Below are 20,371 nucleotides of genomic sequence, written 5' to 3'. Positions count from 1 at the left end.
AATGTTATAATTCACAGACCCTTGATAAACTAAGAGAGCGACTTCACTGATAAGTTATTGTGGGGAAACCGCCCATGCTGTCAGTAATAACTTAAAATCAAGTAAAACAATGTAGCAGCTCTAGGGTGTACCTTTTCCAGTAAGACCTACTTAGCAAGTAACTGGTGGTAGAAATCAGAACTATATAATGTCTCCAAGCCAGGGGGATTGGGAGCTATATCCAGTCATGGAGCAGGAACATCTGTCATGGAGAAAACGGCCTGGTTTTTCAAGAGGAAGAAGGAGGCCTTGATTTCCAAAGTGATTTTTTCTCACAGGAAACATTTATTAAGTAGTTAGTTTACTATATTGTATGAGTTGCGGGGGACTTGAAGAGACGTAAGACGTCTCTCCCCTCGAGGGGCTCCCTGTAGGAAGTGGCTGGTGTGTGAGGCCTTCTGTACTTGCTTTCTCAAGAACAAACTACCCATTACATCCAAAAGAAAGCCAGTCAGATATCGCTAATAGCACTGTGGTCTTATTGATAGTTTTGGCCTTTTTAATAAGACAGGTATGGAAGTTTTTTCTCCCTCCCAACTCAACCAATGCAGTGGTATTGATGATTAGTGGAAAGCGAAGAGAGAGACAGGTGCCCCCCCGCTCTCCAAAAGTAGAGAATTCCTACGAAACCTTCCATAAGCCAAAATGACATAAAGCGAAGAGGCAATTGCCATTAATTTACATGGAAAGACGTTTGAGCGTTTCCAGACCTCTGCAATAACCTCTCTTAGGCTTCCCTGATACCTTAGGAACTTCTTGCTGACAGGCGTGCAAAGTAAATGGGCATACAGCACAGACGCTCGCGGATGCAGCTCGCAGCTCTGGCAGCTCCGTGCAGAGACGCTGGGTGCAGTTCCCCGGGAGGCGGCCCAGCGGCACCACTCCAGTTGCTCAGGTTGCGCACTGCCCCTCAAAGGGCTCGCCGCAAAACCACTGAACACTACTTGGACTCTTCTCGGAAATCCAAAAATCCTCTTCAGATTTCCTCCGGTTAGCGAAAACAGGTACTCACGTGAGTCTTTTGTAAAAGCAAAGTGGCGTAACCAGAACTTTTGAAAAGCCGGGGATACCTGTACTGATTTCAGTGTGTCTTCTGTCTCTACTTCTTTTTCCTTGGACAAAGAGAACAGTACAAGCCTCTTTCTAAAGGGGGACACTATTTCTTTATGGGAATTTGGTGCCAAGGGTAAAGAGAAGCCATTGAAGGGAGCTGCTTAGAAGGGAATCAGAGTAGTAAGAAAAGAGTACTGATCGCCACAAAGAGGACTTGCCAAGATCGCCTTTTTGTGGTGAGAACTTAGGATAGAAACGCTGAGGAGAAGGTTCCAGGGGAAGATTTTCCTCCGAAAGAGGAGATGTGACTACACAGGTGGGATGATTTGATTTCTTCTCCAACTCCTAAAAAGGGGTTAAGGTATTAATAACATGGAAGCCAGTGAGGGTAGTTTGTGAGGCTTAGTTAGCCTCTGAGGGGTGACTAAGTCAGCCTTTCTGCTCTTCCTGTCCTCAGAAAGACCTGGAGAGCCCAAGATACAGGACGTGAGAACGATGCTAGGTTTTCCTGAACTACAGTGCTGAGGAAGGAGGGCGGAGAAGAAGGCACTAACGTCCCAGCATCGGAGGCTTCCTGCTCGTCACCTGAGGTGGCAGGCTGTGGAATCTTCTGATGGGGGTTGTGTGCTCCTGGCGGCTTTCTTGGTCAGATTCTGTTCGGCGCTCGTAGCTCCTCTGGCTGGGCTGTGTGCCCGCTTGTGTCAGGCCTGATCAGTGAGGTTACTGACCTTAGCCCAGGCTGGAAAATTGTCCAAGTGGAAGAGGCTAACTCCCCATGTGTTGATGGCCACCATCACGATCACCAGGCCAATGACATTGACCCCCAGGCCAGCTTTCACCTGTAGGACACAAACCAAGCCCACCCAAGTCACTGAGCGGGCAGCAGCACAGACCCCGGGTGCTCCTCTGTGCCCCCCGCCCAAGGGTTGGCGCTGGTCTGTCGCAGTCGCTGCCTGGGATCCGTAGTGTTGCACGAAGGGTGTCTTGGGAGCGTGGCAGGATGGGAGAGGCCACTAGAACCGTCTCCACCTGCAGTGCCGCCACTCCCAGTGGAGGCCTGGCACGTGTGTGCTTGGAACACCAGGTCTCCGTTTGTTAAGACTCACGCCAAGCAGGGGGCCCGCGTGACAGGGAAGTGCATTAAGGCGGGAACTTCTCGGAACCTTTAACGTGCTGATACGTAGGGGGACCTGTAGGAGAGGCCAGGTTCTACAAAGCCTTTGCCACTGTTAACTGTGCTTTCCTTCCCAAAGGAACGGCCTACGGAAGGTTGTGTACGTGGGGTTCACGTGGAGAACCAGGCCGGCTGCCTCTGCTCAGCCCTTCGGCGGGAGAGTGACGCGGGCGAGCTAGTTTTGCTTCTTTCCGCTGAGGGGATGTCGCCTCCACGACTCAGCCCTCCCGTTTCTGCCACGGAACTGAGCCTCACAGGCAGACGGGGGGTGTGGGGCAAGATGGATGGCCGAGCCAGGGCCAGATGGAAAAATGTACAGTAAGGAGGGCTGGCGTTAAGTTGGCAAAGCTGTGAGGAGATGGTTCCAGGCAAGTGACTAGATGTGTTGGCTCCCTGCTTTGTGGGCAGGGCCCTGGACGTATTAATCGGCCTTGCCCCCTGGGCTTTGGGCGTGGAGGGCCGCCCCTGTCTCCTAGCAGAGGGGGCAGGTTCTAAAGGGGCTGATCCTTTAGAAGGAACCATGTAGAACATTTGGTTGGCACCCCCACCTTTTGAAGATGAGGACATTGAAGTCTCGAGTCAGCGCCCAGGACTAGCTCACTTCTTGTCACCTGGTGCCTTTGAAAGGCGCTGTCTCTGATCACTCGATTCCAGGGTAGAAGGTGCGGGGGGATGGGGTGAGTGGTGGGGGCACCCGGGAGAGTTAGCTGGGGGGACAAGAGAGTTGGGGCCGAGCTCAACTCTCTTGAGCAGACAGGGTCGCGCAGTAAGAGATTGGGGGGGGGGGGGGATGGCGGTGACCTCCCTTCCCCGAAGTATTACAGAGCGCTTAGGTGAGCGGGTTGAAAGCTGGAAAGTATCTGAATGTCTGCTCCTGGCCTGGAGCTCTTGCTTCCTTTCCTCCATTTGATATTTACAGGGCCGCGGAGAACGAGTTTGGACTCGAGTGGAAAACAATTGGTGAGGCCCTCCCTGTGCCGTCACCCCTTTCCCTTTCCCCTGGGCCCCTGTGGTGTCTCCCACTCGGCTCCCATGAGTAAGCCAGCAGCTTTTTGAACGAACATGCCTGCTGGTCCAGTGAAGAAACGGAGGCAAAGACTCGTGCCTCACCCCACTGGGCTGCGTCTCGTGTCTGTCCCAGCTTTGTCTGTCCGTGTACCCACTGTCTCCCAGAGTAGGGGGGCAGAGGACGTGGTTGCTATTCTTGGTGCCTGTGGGCCAACCGAAAGCCTTCTAACCAGCACCATTCTTTCTACCACACCGCACGGGGTGTTGGCAGACCACAGGCGCTGCCACAAAATGATAAAGTTCAGGAGAAGTCCTCCCGGCTGCCGGGGCTGGCGGGAAGAGGGCGGCCGCGACTCACCATATCTTTGATCTGGCAGTGCCCATAGCTGAAGACGATGGCGTTGGGGGGATTGCCCACGGGCAGCATCACTGCAAAGGAGATGCACATGGTGACTGGGATCAGGGTGTAGAGTGGATTAATGTGCAGCGTTTCGGACTAGGAGAGGAGAGAATTCACAGACACGTTAGCGTCGAGATTACGCTGGCGTTTCTTGGGCTCAGCATCGCAGGCACGCTTTCAGTGATGGTTTGGTGTTCGCTAACCTCGGCTGGAGACCACGCGCTGGGGGTAGTTAAATCACTACCCTCAAGGGCATACAGCGCTGGGCAACCCAAATGGGCTCATGCATGCTGCTCCCTCTCTCCCCATAGAAACATGGGCCTTAAGTTCCCTCCTGGAAGGGATGTTTCATTTCTTGGGGCTGGTCTAATTTTACTCCTTAGCTGAGAGATTCATCCTTCGAGCTCAAATCTCATGAATAAGCTGCTTTGATTGGAGTGGGGGTCCTTCATCCTTGGGGTGCAGAACCAAGGTTGTTTGGCTTTTTTTCTAAGTAAGATGTTTGCTTTGCATGGGATTTGAACCCATGGCCTTGCCCTCGTCGTTGAGGGGTTTTGACTAAGTGCCCTCCCGTGCTCACACAGGTGACGGAGGGAGACATCTGAGCAATGAGCAGAGAGAGTGACCGGGGGTAGTTTGGGGTTAAAAAGAGCTGAAAGTTATCATTTTGTGGGGGATGGGGAGGAGCCTTTGTTTTCTAGGTTGCAGCCCGTGGTTGGGACAGACGCAGCATCGTGTCTGGGGCGTTACTTTGGGCACTGCTCAGCCGGGCTAAGATCTGGCAGTTGCTCTCCTCCCCTGGTCCGTCAGTAACAGACTGTCCTGAGACCGTGGGGTAAGGCTGGCGTTGCCCTCAATTCTCAGACTCTCCTGGACAGAGAGATTGGGGGGAGGTGGTGATGCTGCAGTCTCGGTCTTTACAGCTGAATGTGCTCCTGGGGGCATTTTGCCTCCATTTTCTGTAGTTATTCCTCCTGCCCTCCTGTTACGTCTTAGGACAGAAAGAAATTCGATGGTGGTGAGGAATTGGAATCCTAGGGTTTTAAAGTTACTTTGTCCATTCAGAACTGCCTCAAAACTAATCCTGTCTTTCGGAAAGGATTTTCTAGAAGCCTTGCTACAATCTGTTAATTTATTGATTTACTTCTCCGTGGCTCTTTGAAAGACGTCATCTCCAAACTATGGCTTGAGCACCAATCAGTGAAGGCCATGGCAATGACCAGAGGAGAGGGGCAGCCATGGAACTGCTCCCTGGGCCCGGGGGAGCCCATCTGGACACCTGGGAGCCCTGCCCCACTCACCAGGCTGCATAGGATAGGCAGGAAGATGGTGATGGTGGCTGGGTTGCTCACAAACTCTGTGACAATGGACACCAGGATGCATGCCAACAGGGTGATGGCCCACGGTGGGAGGCTACTCAGAGACAACATCTGGTGCCCAATCCATGTGGAGAGGCCAGAGCTCTGCAGGAACACAGGTGATACAATAAGAAGAAAGGAGGAAACACCCATTCCCAATGGAATTCTTAGACTCCAGAAGGTCAGGGATGTGGGGGGGGGGGGGGGCGCTGAAAGGAACCACCAGGAGTCATCTAATTTGCCTCCCTATTTTCAGGCGGACTGGACCCAGAGGCATTACTGATTTGATGATTAATTAGACAGTTTTTATAGCCCAGAAAATTCTTTTTTTTTAATTTTTTTTTTTTTTTTAAATAATTTTTTTTTTTTCAACGTTTATTTATTTTTGGGACAGAGAGAGACAGAGCATGAACGGGCAAGGGGCAGAGAGAGAGGGAGACACAGAATCGGAAACAGGCTCCAGGCTCTGAGCCATCAGCCCAGAGCCTGACGCGGGGCTCGAACTCACGGACCGTGAGATCGTGACCTGGTTGAAGTCGGACGCTTAACCGACTGCGCCACCCAGGCGCCCCTTTAATTTTTTTTTTTTTTAATGTTTATGTTTATTTTTGAGACAGAGAAAGAGCATGAACGGGGGAGGGGCAGAGAGAGAGGGAGACACAGAATCGGAAGTGGGCTCCAGGCTCCAGGCTCTGAGCCATCAGTCTGACACAGGGCTCGAACTCATGGACCGCGAGATCGTGACCTGAGCCGAAGTCGGACGCTCAACCGACTGAGCCACCCAGGTGCCCCATAGCCCAGAAAATTCTTTATGATTGTATAATGGCTTGGTAGGGGCTAGAGATTTTGGGGGCGACTAGCCCCTCAATGTCAATCTCATTACTCTCTCCAGCTTCTGACATTCTCACTCTGGGTATTCAGTCAACAGTGCTTTTTACACAGACTCCCCAGTGTAATCCTCACTTCTGCTTTTGAAATCTAGCTCTCTTATCACCTGTGAAAGGGTGAAAATTATCAACATCTTTGGATAATGACCTTTCCTGTGGTTTTGGGGGAGTCAGTGGGCAGGGCTGAACACTAGAAGCTTTACATGAGTGACGAAGGAGAGGATTACGGGTCTATCTCCACTTAGTGGGAAGGTGCCTCCTCCTGGGAAGGTGACCCAGAAGCCGAGTCATACAGTCCCAACCTGTTTCAGGTTCAATCTCATCATGGCTGACATCAGGATCTACAATTGTCAGTGCTTTTTCATGACACAAGATACAAAGGCATGCTGCCACTCTTGAACCTTTTCCATTAGCAAAATTTACATCGATCTGCTCCAATAAATGAATATTCCCTCTTGGAATAACTTATTTGGTTGAGAACTGTTCATTTGCCAATGGTGAAGATTCCCTCCCTCCCCTAAAAAATGAAGGACACCATTGAATCCTTGTACTAAAAACCCCAGGTCGCCATATGCATTCTCCTCCCTCCCTTTTCCTCTCCGTCCTGTGGTTGATGTGCTCTGCTGTCCCCTGAATACCCTGGAGACTGCAGACGCGCTAAAGGACTGGAGAGTAGGGCTGAAAGCAAGGTGAGACATTTTATAACTCCTCAAGGGTCAAGTCCTACTCATATTTTGCTGTTAAAGACAGCCTCACCGCATCGTCAGCAGGCTTTTTCTCCCTTTTGCTGAATTCATCAAAGGCTACTTGATCTCTATAGTACCCCAAGGCGAGCTCATAGGCAGCTGGTGACCGAAGGCCTTCAGAATTCTCTCTGCTGTGGCCCTTTTACCTGGGAGCCTTGACCGAGAGCTGCAAATCCAACATGCGGGGACTACAGCAATTCATGGTTGGTACAGAGCTTTGAGGCCTACAGGAACTCTGTAATCATTATCTCGTCTAGCACATTAAACCTGGCCCACTGGACAAAGACAGGATAAATTGATAAATTTAAAAATAAATTGATAAATTGGATTGCGAAGTTAGAAAAAAGCACCAAAAGGAAGTCTTACTTTTTTTTAAACCTTGGTATGCATTTTACATTGGATTTTCCTCATGTCGAGACTGAAATGATTTCAAACTCGGTAGGAATCACTGTCATACTTGAATTATATTACTAAAATTAGTAGAGTCATTAGATTGTACAGAAATATCAACTATGCTATCTGTAGTACATACACAATTTAGGTTTAAAAAAAAAATCTTTCCAGGCTAGACTCAGGGGCCAAAACTAACAACTGAAATTCAAAAAAGATAAGTATGATATTCTGAACTTGGAATCAGAAATACCAACAGCATGTATACAGAATTGGTTGAAAGACTTGAAGTTTAATAGTGGCTAACAGTTAAAAGAATGAGGGTTTAAAATTGTGTTGTTTATTTTTGAGAGAGAGAGAGGGAGAGAAAAAGCACGAGTGGGAGAGGGGCAGAGAGAGAGAGAAAGACCAAGGATCTGAAGCGAGCTCTGCGCTGCCAGCCCGATGCAGCACTCCAACTCACAAACCGTGAGATCATGACCTGAGCCAGAGTCGGATGCTTAACGCACTGAGCCACCCAGGCGCCTCCAGAATGGGGGTTTTAATTGGCTGCAATTTCAACATAAGTGTTGACATGAGTGCCGTTGAGGCCTTGTAAAAGCGTCCATAAAAATACAGAATGGTGCTTGGATCAGAGGTGAGAGTTGGGGCTGGAGTAATAGGACTACTTGACTCTGCAGTAGACTGACCGCCCCTGGACCACGTTTGAATAAGGTCAGGGTCAAAGTGTAGTGAGTGGTGAGGAGAGAGACCAGCGTGGTAAGGGGTCACTATTTCTTGATGAATGGTTGAAGGAACTAGGGACTTTTAGTTGAGAGAGGAAAAAAAAAAAAAAGATCTAAGGGGATCTAATAACTTTTTATTATTTTAATAATTATTACCTAGGATGGGGCTCCAGAGGACAGAGTCAGAGCCAACAGTGGAAGACAGACAGAGGACCTGAGCTGAATGTAAAGAACGATTCTCTGTTCCCTGCTCAAGAATACCCGGTCACTGGTGGTGTTCAAGCCCAGGGGTGTCGTGCAGGGAATTCTCTCATTGGGTAGACGGGACCCAGTGTCCTCCAAGGTTCCTTCCAAGTGTAGGATTCTTTGACCTTATTATTGGTGATGCAGATAGCACTGGCCCTCAATGAATGGGCAGTCAGAAGTGAGCCAAGTTAATGAATATAGCAAAGGTCAAAGGACAAACGGTGTGAACCTGATTCATTGTGAGGATCATTCTCTATTTCAGGAAGGGCTAACGCTTTCCCACTGGCCCCCTTTATAAGATCTCATCCCAGTAGTGCCCAGTCAGGAAATCAGGGCGCGTTTACAGCATATGCCTGAGCGTTAGCGTGCATTCTCCCAAGGGGCTCAATATATGCGTAAGGACTGACTGAGGGGTAGTTCTCCGTGTGTCAGTGCAGGGTGTCTCCGGGCCCTTACAGACACGTCTCCTAACACCACTGTCACACGCCCACAGGGAGATGGCTATAAAATCCAATGTTTTGCTTGTGGCCGTGTGGGCCGGTGAGTGAGGTGTGAGCGCCCGTGTGCCAAGAGCCCATAGCTCAGCTGGTCTGTAGCTCTGTTCCCAGCAGCATTAGCTTAGGAGCTCAGGGCAGGAACAGGACATGGGATGGCCACTCCCATCTGACTGTTCCCTTGGGTGACCATTCACCTCTCCCTCCGTGCCTTTGAATCTTCCTCCCAGAAGCGAAATGGCCATTAGGTAAAGCAGCTTGAAAATTCTTCGGCCCAGTGACAACAGAATTCAAGAGTTACCTTGCTGCCTGAAGCCAGAGCATAGCCTCCTCCCACCAGAATGACAATCTCCCAGGGCATGGTCTTCTGGAAGTCCTTCCAGGTGATGATGGGCTCCGTCCCCCGGGAGGGCTCCTGGTTCTGCCCTGGATCACAGGTAGACAGAGGTAGAGCCAGATGAACCCTAATAGGTGGGATTCGTGGAGTAAGGGCCTAACTGATGAACCGATGATTTGGGAGCGGGCTCTGCCTCTATCGTGGGGTACGGGGGAGGCACTCAGAACAGCCTCGGTAAATCTCCTTCCCCCACTTCTGACTTGGGTATTATTGACTAGGGCCAGCCCCAACTTCTTCTCTCACCGTCACTCTTCTTCCCAAAGCAAGGCTTCTTTGCCGGGATCAGGAAAAGGAGGAAGCCGAGGAAAACGGAGACTGTGGCATCCGTGCGGTAGCCCTTCCTAGCAAAGAGACAGGCAGGGCTGGAGGAGGAGGGTCGCACGATGTCTCAGAACAGTCCCTCTGGACGCGGGGCCTCTCTTTGGGACCCAGGCTGGAGGGCGGTCAGCCTTCCCTCCTGCACCTGTTGCCCCACTAGCCAGCGGTGGGTTTAATGGGCAGCGGTTGATGTCTGGAGTCTGGGCCTGGCTAAGGTGGATGTCTAGTGTGGATCTACGGGCCCTAGAGAAGGAGACATCGGGAGTGATTTCGGTGAAGGGGAAGGGAAAAGGATGAGTTCTCTTTCCTGCAAGGGCCACACCTCCAAGTGTGTCTTTGCTCCAAGAGAAGCCGTGCTGAGAGAGAGCGGTGGCCCCGGCCCTCTGAGGTCCTGCCGGGGTGGCACGGGGGCCTCTGCCTGCCTCTCCCTGCCAAGGCCTCAGCCACCACTCTCACAGCTGATCTTGAACCCTCAGAGCTGCCTGTGAGGCAGCTCCAGTAACAAGACCAAGGTCACACGACTGGTAAGGGGCAGCACCACATCCCAACGCGACACACAGAGGCCACGTGGCCATTTTCTTCCTGACCCCACACTCTGGCTTCCCTTAAAAGAGGGGACTTTCGGGGCGCCTGGGTGGCGCAGTCGGTTAAGCGTCCGACTTCAGCCAGGTCACGATCTCGTGGTTCGTGAGTTCGAGCCCCGCGTCGGGCTCTGGGCTGATGGTTCAGAGCCTGGAGCCTGTTTCCGATTCTGTGTCTCCCTCTCTCTCTGCCCCTCCCCCGTTCATGCTCTGTCTCTCTCTGTCCCAAAAATAAATAAAAAACGTTGAAAAAAAATTAAAAAAAAAAAAAAAGAGGGGACTTTCCAGGGAACAGAAGAGCGCTGCCCTTAAGAATGGAGGAGGGACACAGGTGGGACCTGCCTGAAGGCTCTGTGTGTGTATGTGGGCGGGGGGGGGGGGGGTGTCTCCTTAAGGAGGAGACAACATCACTTACTTTTCAAAGAAAGAATCCCAGCCAGGAACAAAGCCAGGCTCCCGGGTAAACCACAGCACGGTCATCAGGATGAAGAAAAATCCGGTTACCATTTCAGGGTAGCTACGAAATACAACAGGAAGAGCTGCTCCAGGAACCGGGAAGTCTGCATGTTTTTCACTTCGCTGCAAGCGCTCCTGCGTTCGGGGCTCAGAGCCACCAGCCCACGGCGCTGAGCGGCTGCCGGGAAGTGGGAAGCGGGCTGAGAAGGTGCCAGAACACATGGCGTTAACCGCGGCTCCTCGAGGTGAGGCGGGAGGAGATATAGGGTGGCACAGCGGGATGCGGTTGTACAACAACACGAGGTCCACGGGGTGCCCGGTGGCTCACGCGGCTAAGGTTAAGCGTCATGACTCAGGTCATGATCTCACGGTTCGCGAGACAGCGCAGAGCCTGCTTGGGATTCTCTCTCTTCCTCTCTCTCTCTGCCCCAACCCTGCTCTCGCTCTTCCTCTCTCTCAAAATAAATAAACACACATTAAAAAGAAAATAAGACAAAACACAGTACGGCCTCCGAGGAAAATGCGGTGGAAGAGGCCCCCGAACGCTGCTGGTGAGGGCAAGAGCTGCAACAACCTTTTTGAGGGAATGTGCTGATGTATATCTGGAGCCTTCAACTCGGTCCTTGCTTTCATGCAAGGAAATAACCAGAAATGCCAGTGCTATGTTACCTATTTAAGAATTCAACATTGAAAATGGAAACAACCTACATATTCAGCGATATTCCATGACATCAGGTACATTTTGGTATAACTGTAGGCTCAAATGAGATACATTTAATGATCGTGTTTGCATAGCAGAGTTAATGGCCTGGGAATAAAACGACAGCCTAATCCTAAGTGGGGGGGCGGGAGGCAAGATATAATACTGTGTTTAGTTTGGATTGAATTTTAGCAAAAATAGATATAATTTTGCACAAAACAAGCATATAAGGAAGAGTGCATTATGTTAAGAGTTGTTGACAGTTAACACTGAATAAATAAAAGTCGACTTTAGTTTTTTCTTTATATTTTCCTTATGTCCTAAATGTTCTACAATGAACATGTATTCCTTTTATAAATTAAAACATTTAAAAATACTGCTTATACCGGGATCCTTTTGCCCAAACTGTACGTGCCAATTGCCATCAACGGAGAAACGGCCCCAGATGGGACACGAGGTCACTGGGGAAAGCCGATGGAAATTGCTGAGGATGGGGGTGTCTTCAAGTCTGTATCTGATGATGCCCGATTCCCCCCCCACCCCCCCACCCCCCGCCCCAGCTCCCTAGGAGTGTCCGTGGACCAGCGGTGGCCCATTCAGAGCAGTGTGAGGGGGCTGACTTTACGGGGAATTGGGCCTGTCCCCAAGAGTGTGGCTGTACTGACTCGCACATCTTTCCCCGGCCACCCCGCGTATGACATCCACACCCACACCACGGCTATACCTTGGACTTCGAATATGGTAAATGGGAAGGGTGGCCATCTGGAGTCTGGGCCAGCCGGACTTGGGCATTAAGTAGCAGTTCTAAATGCCTGGATTCATAGTTGCGGAAAACTCCCCCAGCTCAAGGGACTGTCGAGAACAAGGCTGCTTATGTGCTCACTTTACCTGCCATGCTTTCCTGGGGAAGAGAAGGTGAATAGCTGATTTTTACCTAATGGCTCCCAGCTTTTCATATTCCTCTTGGATCCTCTTCTCTGACAACGCTTCCCTTTTGGTCTTCTTCTTCTTGCTCAGAGAGCAGGTCTCTCTAAAACTGAGGAGGAAGAATGAGCGAAAGAACGAGACAGAGAATCCAAAGCAGGCTCAGCGCTGTCAGTGCAGAGCCCGATGTGGGGCTCAAACTCATGAACCATGAGATCATGACCTGTGCCAAGTCAGATGCTTAACCGATTGAGCCAGGCACCCGATACCCTACAACTTTTTTTGTGCCAGGTTTCACAGCCTCTCATCAGCCTCTCCCATAGGCTTTTGGGCATATTTATCTGGGTATATATCTGGTGTATTGGTGTGAAGTCATGTCTTACAGACTTGGGCAAGTGTATTTACATGGCGTTGTTTTCTACGCGCTGGAGGTATAGAAGTATGCGGCTGTCATTGATGTCATAGTAGCCTCTGTGTTATTAAAAAAAAAAAAAAAGTCTGGGGGTGGCTGGGTGGCTCAGTTTGTTGAGCATCCGACTTCAGCTCAGGTCATGATCTCGCAGTTTGTGAGTTCAAGCCCCACGTAGGGTTCTGTGCTGACAGCTCAGAGCCTGGAGCCTGCTTCAGATTCTGTGTCTCCCTCAGCCCCTCCCCTGCTTGCGCGCTCTCTCTCTCTCTCAAAAATAAACATTAAAAAAAAAATTTTTTTTTAAAGTCTGCTCAGAGAACATTCCCTGAGCAATGGGAGTCTTGGGTCCCGTGGACCAATATCAAAACATCATGTGCATCTTCCCTTTATGTGTTCGAGGCTGGTCAACTTATGGTTATGAAGAAAAGACTTCCTAAGCAGATTAATGTTAGAAATTATATTGCAGGAGGAATAGCTAACTTTTGATTCTGAGAAATATGAGCATCTTTCACGCAACTACTAAGTATAAATCAGTCACGTGTATAAAACAAAGCCTAAAGAAACTTCTACTTGGAGTCACGTTTCTTTAGAAATTAGTTCAAATTACTCCGTATGCTTTGAAGGAAATGAAACTACATTAACCACCCACCATTCACACTTGTTCTAAATCAGGCAGTTCCTTTAACCAGCTAGTTGGAATTAAGAACATTCCACTGTGGAGCTCATAGTGAAGTGCAGAGTCCATGTATGTTTAGAGGGTCTAGAACAGGTGACGCCTGACTCCCCATCTAGTACAGTGCGTTCTCCTCATGCGTCCTCCATGGTTATTGGTGGCTCCCCGAGGAGTGCTCTCCACGGCGCGCACCATGACTTTGGATGGACGGGAGAGCCTCGGTGCCTTGCTGGCAGGGCCCTGGGACTCACTTGCAGCCCAGGAACAGCCAGTGCATCCAGAACCAGCTGACCACCAGCATGATGAGGGAGATGGGGAAGCTGAAGAGGAACCAGGTGCCGAAGTTGACCACCTCTGCAGCTGGGTACTGGCTGGAGGGGAAGAAACCAGGTCAGTGACTAGAAAAGGGTGGGTTCCCATGTGGTGTCTGGGGGTAATAAGCTAAATGCTCCTTAAGAAGACATACATCAGAGCTAACGGCAGAGAGATGATGGTAACAATAAGGTAAAACGTTACCTAGAACTCACGTCTTTGACAGTCGCAACTCTACTGGTCCCAAGAATTATGAAGGAAACTTAAAAAAGGCACCTAAACACCCAAAATTGATTTCACTGAAGCGTATATACTTTGCGCTCAGGAGAACCACTCCGGAGCTCTTTGCTCTTAATTTATATAAAGATTCTTCTTATATGTTTACTCATCTGTTTTTCAGGACAACAGAGAATGGAAAGGACAGTCTGGTATACTTTGTGTGATAAAGTCACTGAAGGAATATGAGCTTTGACTGGGGGATGCAATTCTGGAGAAGTTTGGACTCTAGAGCATCAGGAGGGTTCCCGGTGTTGACTGTGCCCATAGGAGAACCATGACTTAGAATCTCTAAATCTTTGATCAACATGCACTGGTGTCTTAGCGTCTCAGGGAGGTTACCCAGAGGACTCTCCATTCATCACCAGGCAGGGCGGTGGCCCCAGCCCAGGTGTCGTTTCCTGGGGAGCCACATGTGAGCCACGACTATAGCCTAGACAACACCTGCATTCCTTTCCCCTTGGGCTCTTCTAGTTGGGACTGGGCACAGAACTCCTCTAAGGTGGGAGGAGACTGTGCCCCTCTCTTCACACTAGACACTGCATGGGAAAAGAGAACGACCGAGAGAAGAATCCCCCAGAGAGAAAATACAATGGAAGCACAGGATGCAAGAGTGTTTAATCTTCTCTTCCATCACAGAGAAACAACACTGTTGTTTTGCACTGTGGCCTGGTCGTGGACTTACCTTTACCATCGGTGTGCCTCTTGGGAAGTTGTGACAGCTCGTGCCCTCCCTAAGGGCCAGAGTCACTGTCAGTCACTGTCAGTGGAGAGAAGGGCTTTGGGAGCTAGAAGGACACCAGAGGGCATGTAAATCACTGAGTGATCACTCTGGGCTGTGCTGGGCCAACGGGCATGAAGTCTTGCATCATCTGTTCTCTGTACATAGAAGCCTAGGCCCTGCTCCTGGACCCGGGAAAAGGAATGGATTTTTCGGATAGATTAAATAGACTTTTGTGGATAAATGTTAGGGCCTAATATCATCTATAGCATTTTAGAAAGTGTGACTGTATGTACTGAATGTAACAACCAATTTGTAGATTTTTTTAAACACAGCCAGGATGCACTCTGGGGGTGGTCTGTTCATCAGTGCCAAGAAAAATAGCACGGTGGCATTTTCAGACCAGCGGGGATCCAGGGAGTCCACCTTCCTTTCACAGAATTCCTGTTGTCCAAGTAAGCCAATGTGATGACTAAATGTACCATGACACAAGCCAGGAAGTAGACTGAGGGAGTATGAATTGGCCCAACCACAGAGTGAACCAGAAATTGAAGAGCTTGGACAGAATAATATGGTGTGACGACTCCGTGAAGTTCACGTCCCAGAGACTTCGGTCTTAACTTTCATTGGTCCATCCCCCCCTTCCTTCCTTCCTTCCTTCCTTCCTTCCTTCCTTCCTTCCCTCCTTCCCTCCCTCCATCTCTCCCTCCCCCTCTCCCTCCCTCCCTCCCTTCCTTCTTTCCTTCCTTCCCTCCCCCCCTCCCTCCATCTCTCCCTCCCCACCTCCCTCCCTCCCTTCCTTCCTTCTTCCTTCCCTCCTTCCCTCCATCTCTCTCTCCCCACCTCCCTCGCTCCTTTCCCTCCCTTCCTCCTTCCCTCCTTCCTTCTTTCCTTCCCCCATTCCCCCTTCAATCCTTCCCCCTTTCCTTCCTCCCTCCCTCCCTTCCTACCTTCCTTCCCTCCTTCCTTCCCTCCTTCCTTCCCTCTCTCCTTCCTTCCTTTCTTCCTTCCTTCCTTCCTTCCTTCCTTCCTTCCTTCCTTCCCTCCCTCCCTCCCTCCATCTCTCCCTCCCCACCTCCCTCCCTCCTTTCTCTCCCTTCCTCCTTCCCTCCTTCCTTCTTTCCTTCCCCCATTCTCCCTTCAATCCTTCCCCCCTTCTTTCCTCCCTTCCTTCCTCCCTCCCTTCCTTCCGTCCCTCCCTCCATCTCTCCCTCCCCACCTCCCTCCCTCCTTCCCTCCTTCCTTCTTTCCTTCCCCCATTTCCCCTTCAATCCTTCCTTCCTTCCTTCCTTCCTTCCTTCCTTCCTTCCTTCCCTTTCCTGCTAAATGGAAGGGTGTGTTTATCCTCTTGGCTATGATCAATTTCTCTGCCCTCTGCTCTGGAGCCCTTCCTTTCTTGTTTTCTCAGTGATATCACTCTATCAATCATCACCTCTTTCCCAAAACTTTAATTTTCCTCTCACCTGGACATGCCTATCAGCATTTAAACATCTTCCGTCTTAAAACCCCCTCTTGACCCCACTGGACTCTTCCTTTGTCATCATCCCATACCTCTCCTTCCCATCACAGACAACTCTCTGTCTACTCACCTCCAGCATACTCCTCACCTCACTGACACTTGGCTTCACTTTTCAATCTCTTGACCAAATTGCTCTTGCCTAGGTTACCTCTGTGTCACCAAATCAGACGGACACATTTTTGTCCTTTTCCTTATCCCTTCAGCCACTTTAAACAGTATAGCCCACCCCTTCCTCCTTGAACACTTTCTTCCCTTTGATGGAATGACACCAGATTTTCCTCTTCCCTGGGTGATCCCTTTTGTTGTCTCATTTATAGTCTACTTTAAAATATCCAAGCTTAATATTTACGGTCCCTGCTCTACTTAACTCTCTCTGTTTTCCCTGAGTGATTGATCTCCTTCACTCTCCTGACTTCACTTTCCACACGCATCCCACCAGGACCCAATGCCATCTAATCTGTGGGCCCAGAACAACATGCAAATGTGGGGCCACTCGTTCAAAAATTATTAAGAATTTTCAGATGGTGACAGCAGAGCACTGAGCTAAGTATGGGGCCCTTCTGAGCATGGTAGTTGATGTGACAACATGGGTTACATGTTCATGAAGACAGCTCTTCAGGCCACTAAATCTGTGCCTTTAGCCTAAAAATAAGATTCAGAGCTGTGTATCCATCTGGACGTCTCAGCCTCCACGTCAACATTTCCTCATTTTTCTGCTCATTTAGGTAAAGGGCGACTCTCTTCCCCCAGCTGCGGAAGCCATGAGTCTGACAATCAGACTTGGCCTTTCCCTCTCCCGGGCCCATCTCTCAAATCTGACCATTTCTCCACTGCTGTCTGTGTTTGCAGGCCATCACCAGCTCTCTCCTGGGCATCTGCAGTGCTGTCCAAAATTATCTTCCTGCCGCCTACTTTTCCTTCCTACTTCCTTCCTGCTTCCTTCCTACTTTTTCCACTTTTTCAGCCCACCATCAGTTTCCCAAACTGTAAATCCGATCACCTCACTCCCTGCCTAAAATGCTTCAAAGACGTCTCATGGCCTTTCAGATGAAGTCCAAACTCCTTCGTGGGCCTCAAGAGGCCCTTTGCAATCTGCATTTCCACCTTTTGCCCTCTGCCATTTTCTTTTATGGGCTCTTTTCTCTCGCCTCAGTCCTGCCACTCAGCGCTTTCTTTGGAAAACCTCTCTTCATCCATTGTACTCCCACTGAGCCTCGGGTCTCGCTTCCAAGGCTGTGTCTTTGGGGAGGCCTGCTCTCCCTGTAGACTGGGTGGCCCCCGTGGGCTCTCCCAGCAGAACCCTGCCCCTCTCCAGTCCCACTGAACTGTCATGCTCGATGTCTCTTTTCCCTCTTGGTATGGAAGCTACTCTAGGTCCATTTTCTGCCCTATCCTTAGCACCCAGTTCCATTCCTGACACGTAGTGGGTGTCGAGTAGATATTTGTTGACCAGGTGAGTTACTTACTTGTTGAAGTGTTCCAAGAAAATGAGGCTGGTGGAGGTACCAATAATGGTGGTCAGGCCCCCAATGGTAGCAGCGTAAGATATGCTCAGAGACAGGCACTTGCAGATCATCTGGTCACGCTGGGACTTATACTTTCTGTTGAGCTCCTGGTTCCTGGGCCCAGGAATCAGGACTAGTGGCTTTTCCTATCGGAGGAAAATTAGTCAGTGCCTCCAACCCAGCGCGGGCTGTCCCCCACACAAGTCATGAAAATAGGGGCATCATGGCGCAGTGGAAAGACAAATCCCAATCCTAGTTCTACCGTTTACCAACTGGGGCAGCCCCGCTGGGCTGCATATTCTTCTGTAGAATGAAGATCTTATTTTCTCCACAAGATTGTTATAAAGAGTAAGTGAAGTAACGTACGTAAAGCACTTAGAACATTTCCTGGCATTTAACGAATGCTAAGCTATTATTACTTTTGTTGTTAGTAACAGCGTGTTCTGTTTCTCACTTGAACTCCAGCAAAACTGGTTGCTCTCCGCTCTCTGTGTGAATAACACATGGAAGGTGGTTGTTCTATCCAGAGCTGGAGTGACAGTCCTGACCCCGAGAGGACTGAGAAGTAACGCTTAGGTTGCAGGGGGAATCCAGTGTATGATTCTCTCCTCCCTTCCTCATGCTTTTCTCCTTTTCGCCTCTTGGTTTTGCCTCCCCACGCCCCTCCTCTGCTTGCGTATAAGGCCGGCCTTCTGTCTTCTCTCAGGTCCTGTTTGGCCCAGATGGTGGCCTTTCAGGGTCAGAGGTTGCTGACCTCTGGTCTCAAGTGTAGATAAAGAAGCAAGTGCCCTCTGCTCCCCCAGGCCTGGTCTCCCCTCACTGAGTATTCATGAGACCAAGGCCAGCAGGCCAGATCTTGGGAAAACCATGGTGAAGAGGCCATCTTTCTCAAAGCCCTACCTCGTAGGAGAGCCCAGGCCAGTCTGGACCCTCCCTAACCTTCCTGAAAGATTCATTATCAAAGCTGGAAGAGACCTCATAGATTCTCTGGTCCAGTGGTTTTCCATGATCCTTCCTACTAATGAACATTTTCACGGACCTCCAATACATAAAATATGATGTAGCATTTCATCAGCGTACATCTATTTTGTAACTAAAAGTACACACGTGTGGTCGGGGCGGGGTGGGGGTGGGGCTTGGATTTGAATTGAGATGCTCCTCTCCCTACTAGTTCTAAGGCCTGGGGCACATGATGTGATGTCCTTGCGTCATCTGCAGAAATGGAGTTCCAGACTGGTACCTCACCGAGCCAAGACTGGGGAGAGAATGCTTCGCACGTGCTTGGTACATAAAAAGCGTTTCATAAATGGTGATGGTTATTTATGACCATGATGGACGTTAAGGAATTGAGATGATCTGGATGGACACAAAGATTTGAAACCAAGGGTTTTAAGTGGTAGCTGCAATTTTATACCAGCTTCAGTATCTATCTTGTTTCTGCCTTTTCTTTCAGTGGAATAGTAAGTAGCAGGAGGATCCTCATTTGCACAGAAAGTTTTCTTACAATCTCAGAATCAGTAAAATATTTGCGTTTTTCCTGAAGCACTTATGAGAAACAGCTTGAACACCTCTGATCTGGTCAAACCCCCAGTTAAAAAAATTTTTTTTAATGTTTAGTTTTTGAAAGCGAGAGAGAGCGAGAGAGAGTGTGTGAGCACAAGCGGGGGAGGGGCAGAGAGAGAGGGAGACACAGAATCCCAAGCAGGCTCCGGGCTCTGAGCTGTTAGCGCCGAGCCCAACGCGGGGCTTGAACTCACGGACCGTGAGATCATGACCTGAACCAAAGTCAGACCAACTGAACCACCCAGGCGCCCCAACTTCCAGATATTATGGTTGAAGAAAAAACAGGGGCTCAGATGGTAGAATGGCTTGCCGAAATCAACAGTGAGTTAGATGTTTTATCCCCGTGGCACGTGCAGGCCAGACATGCATGTGGCTGGAGGGCTTGGTGGCAGCTCATGGCCCTGACGCCCTCATACCTTGAAGGCCAACGCCCCTTCGGAAGCTCAAGGCCTTTCCTGTAGGAAACAGGGTCGGGGCGGGGGGGGGGGAGGGGGGGCGGTGAGTTCTATTACCTGGGATCGGTGCTGCTTCTTGCCCTGGGGGCTTGCCATTTTGACAGGGTTGGTGATTGGGGGCATCCCATTCAGGTTCTGCAGCGACAAAGACCATCACACTGTCAGGAAGACGACGTGGTGGCCCTCAGAGGGACCACGTAGTCGCCCCCATGGGCACCCCACGCCTGCGCCAAGTGGAAATGGGAAACCGGAAACCGGGGGAGAATGCGCAGCAGGGGGCCGCCCCACTGTGCCTCCAGCCCGCACCTCCCCATCCAGCCCGGTATCGAGCCGCCCATTTGCACAGGCTTTTGAAACTGGGCAGAGCACGGCTGCGTCCTTGCAGGAGAGCCCGGCTTTCTGGAACTTCATTAGCTAACGATGAATCCTTCATTTTTCTTTAACGCGAAGGAGATGAAAAACAAAAATCCCACCACAACAAAGTCCACAGTGTGGGCATCAAAATTTGGGCTGCCGTACGAAGACATACAACCAGCTCCGGGGGAGGAGCGAGGCCGTAAACGCGGCTCTCCTCCGTGAATGTGACCCTTTTGATAGTTTTTGCGCGGACTCCCCAGTGCAAGGAATCCCGAGGGTGAATCTGTGGTTCCTGGAGGGCCGAGGGTCGGGTTCCCGCGAAAAAGGCCACCGTGCACTTGATGAAAGGCTAAGCCCTCTCGCGACCGGGGTTCAGAGGTACTCAGGCCCTTGCCAGGAGCCCGTCCGGCCCCTCTCACGTCTGGGCTGGCGCGAGCACCTCTCTGTTCTCACACCAGCGGTGCTGCTGGGTTCCAGGCCGTCTCTGTCCCTGAGTCCGCTCGAGGGACCTCCAAGTGATCTTGGAGCACGGAAAACACCCAAAGCCTTACCTTGTCCTGCATCAGAGAAGTGAAGTCTGCAGTCGACGTGCTGGAACAAAGCAAAGGAAACGGGAACACAACAGTGGACCAGACCTCATGCCCTTCCCCGCCCCACCTTGGTGTTCCGCGTCGTGACTGCTCTG

The 20,371-nt window shown here is 50.4% G+C and overlaps 1 protein-coding gene across 3 annotated transcripts in view; it reads right to left on the bottom strand.

The window, feature by feature from the left end:
* Positions 1 to 301: 301 nt before the first annotated feature.
* SLC13A4 (solute carrier family 13 member 4) overlaps positions 302 to 20,371 on the bottom strand; it is a 46,469-nt gene continuing 26,399 nt past the window's right edge. For 2 of the 3 annotated variants that reach the window (XM_086689333.1, XM_086689343.1), the window contains exons 6-16: positions 20,238 to 20,277; positions 19,387 to 19,464; positions 17,273 to 17,457; positions 13,230 to 13,349; positions 11,907 to 12,008; positions 10,232 to 10,333; positions 9,161 to 9,258; positions 8,822 to 8,946; positions 4,976 to 5,137; positions 3,633 to 3,770; positions 302 to 1,931 (exon numbers count right to left, since the gene is read on the bottom strand). In XM_086689333.1, coding sequence (XP_086545459.1) covers positions 1,794 to 1,931; positions 3,633 to 3,770; positions 4,976 to 5,137; positions 8,822 to 8,946; positions 9,161 to 9,258; positions 10,232 to 10,333; positions 11,907 to 12,008; positions 13,230 to 13,349; positions 17,273 to 17,457; positions 19,387 to 19,464; positions 20,238 to 20,277 — 1,288 coding nt within the window. In that variant the 3' untranslated portion in view covers positions 302 to 1,793. The remainder of the gene's footprint in view (positions 1,932 to 3,632; positions 3,771 to 4,975; positions 5,138 to 8,821; positions 8,947 to 9,160; positions 9,259 to 10,231; positions 10,334 to 11,906; positions 12,009 to 13,229; positions 13,350 to 17,272; positions 17,458 to 19,386; positions 19,465 to 20,237; positions 20,278 to 20,371) is intronic. The other variant, XR_015244776.1, reaches the window with a different exon arrangement.

The sequence above is a fragment of the Puma concolor genome, chromosome A2 (assembly GCF_028749965.1).
Source record: "Puma concolor isolate L17-30 chromosome A2, mPumCon1.1.hap2, whole genome shotgun sequence".
NCBI lineage: Eukaryota > Metazoa > Chordata > Mammalia > Carnivora > Felidae > Puma > Puma concolor.
The sequence above is the reverse complement of the archived record's forward strand: the minus strand, read 5'-3'. Positions and strand labels throughout refer to the sequence as shown.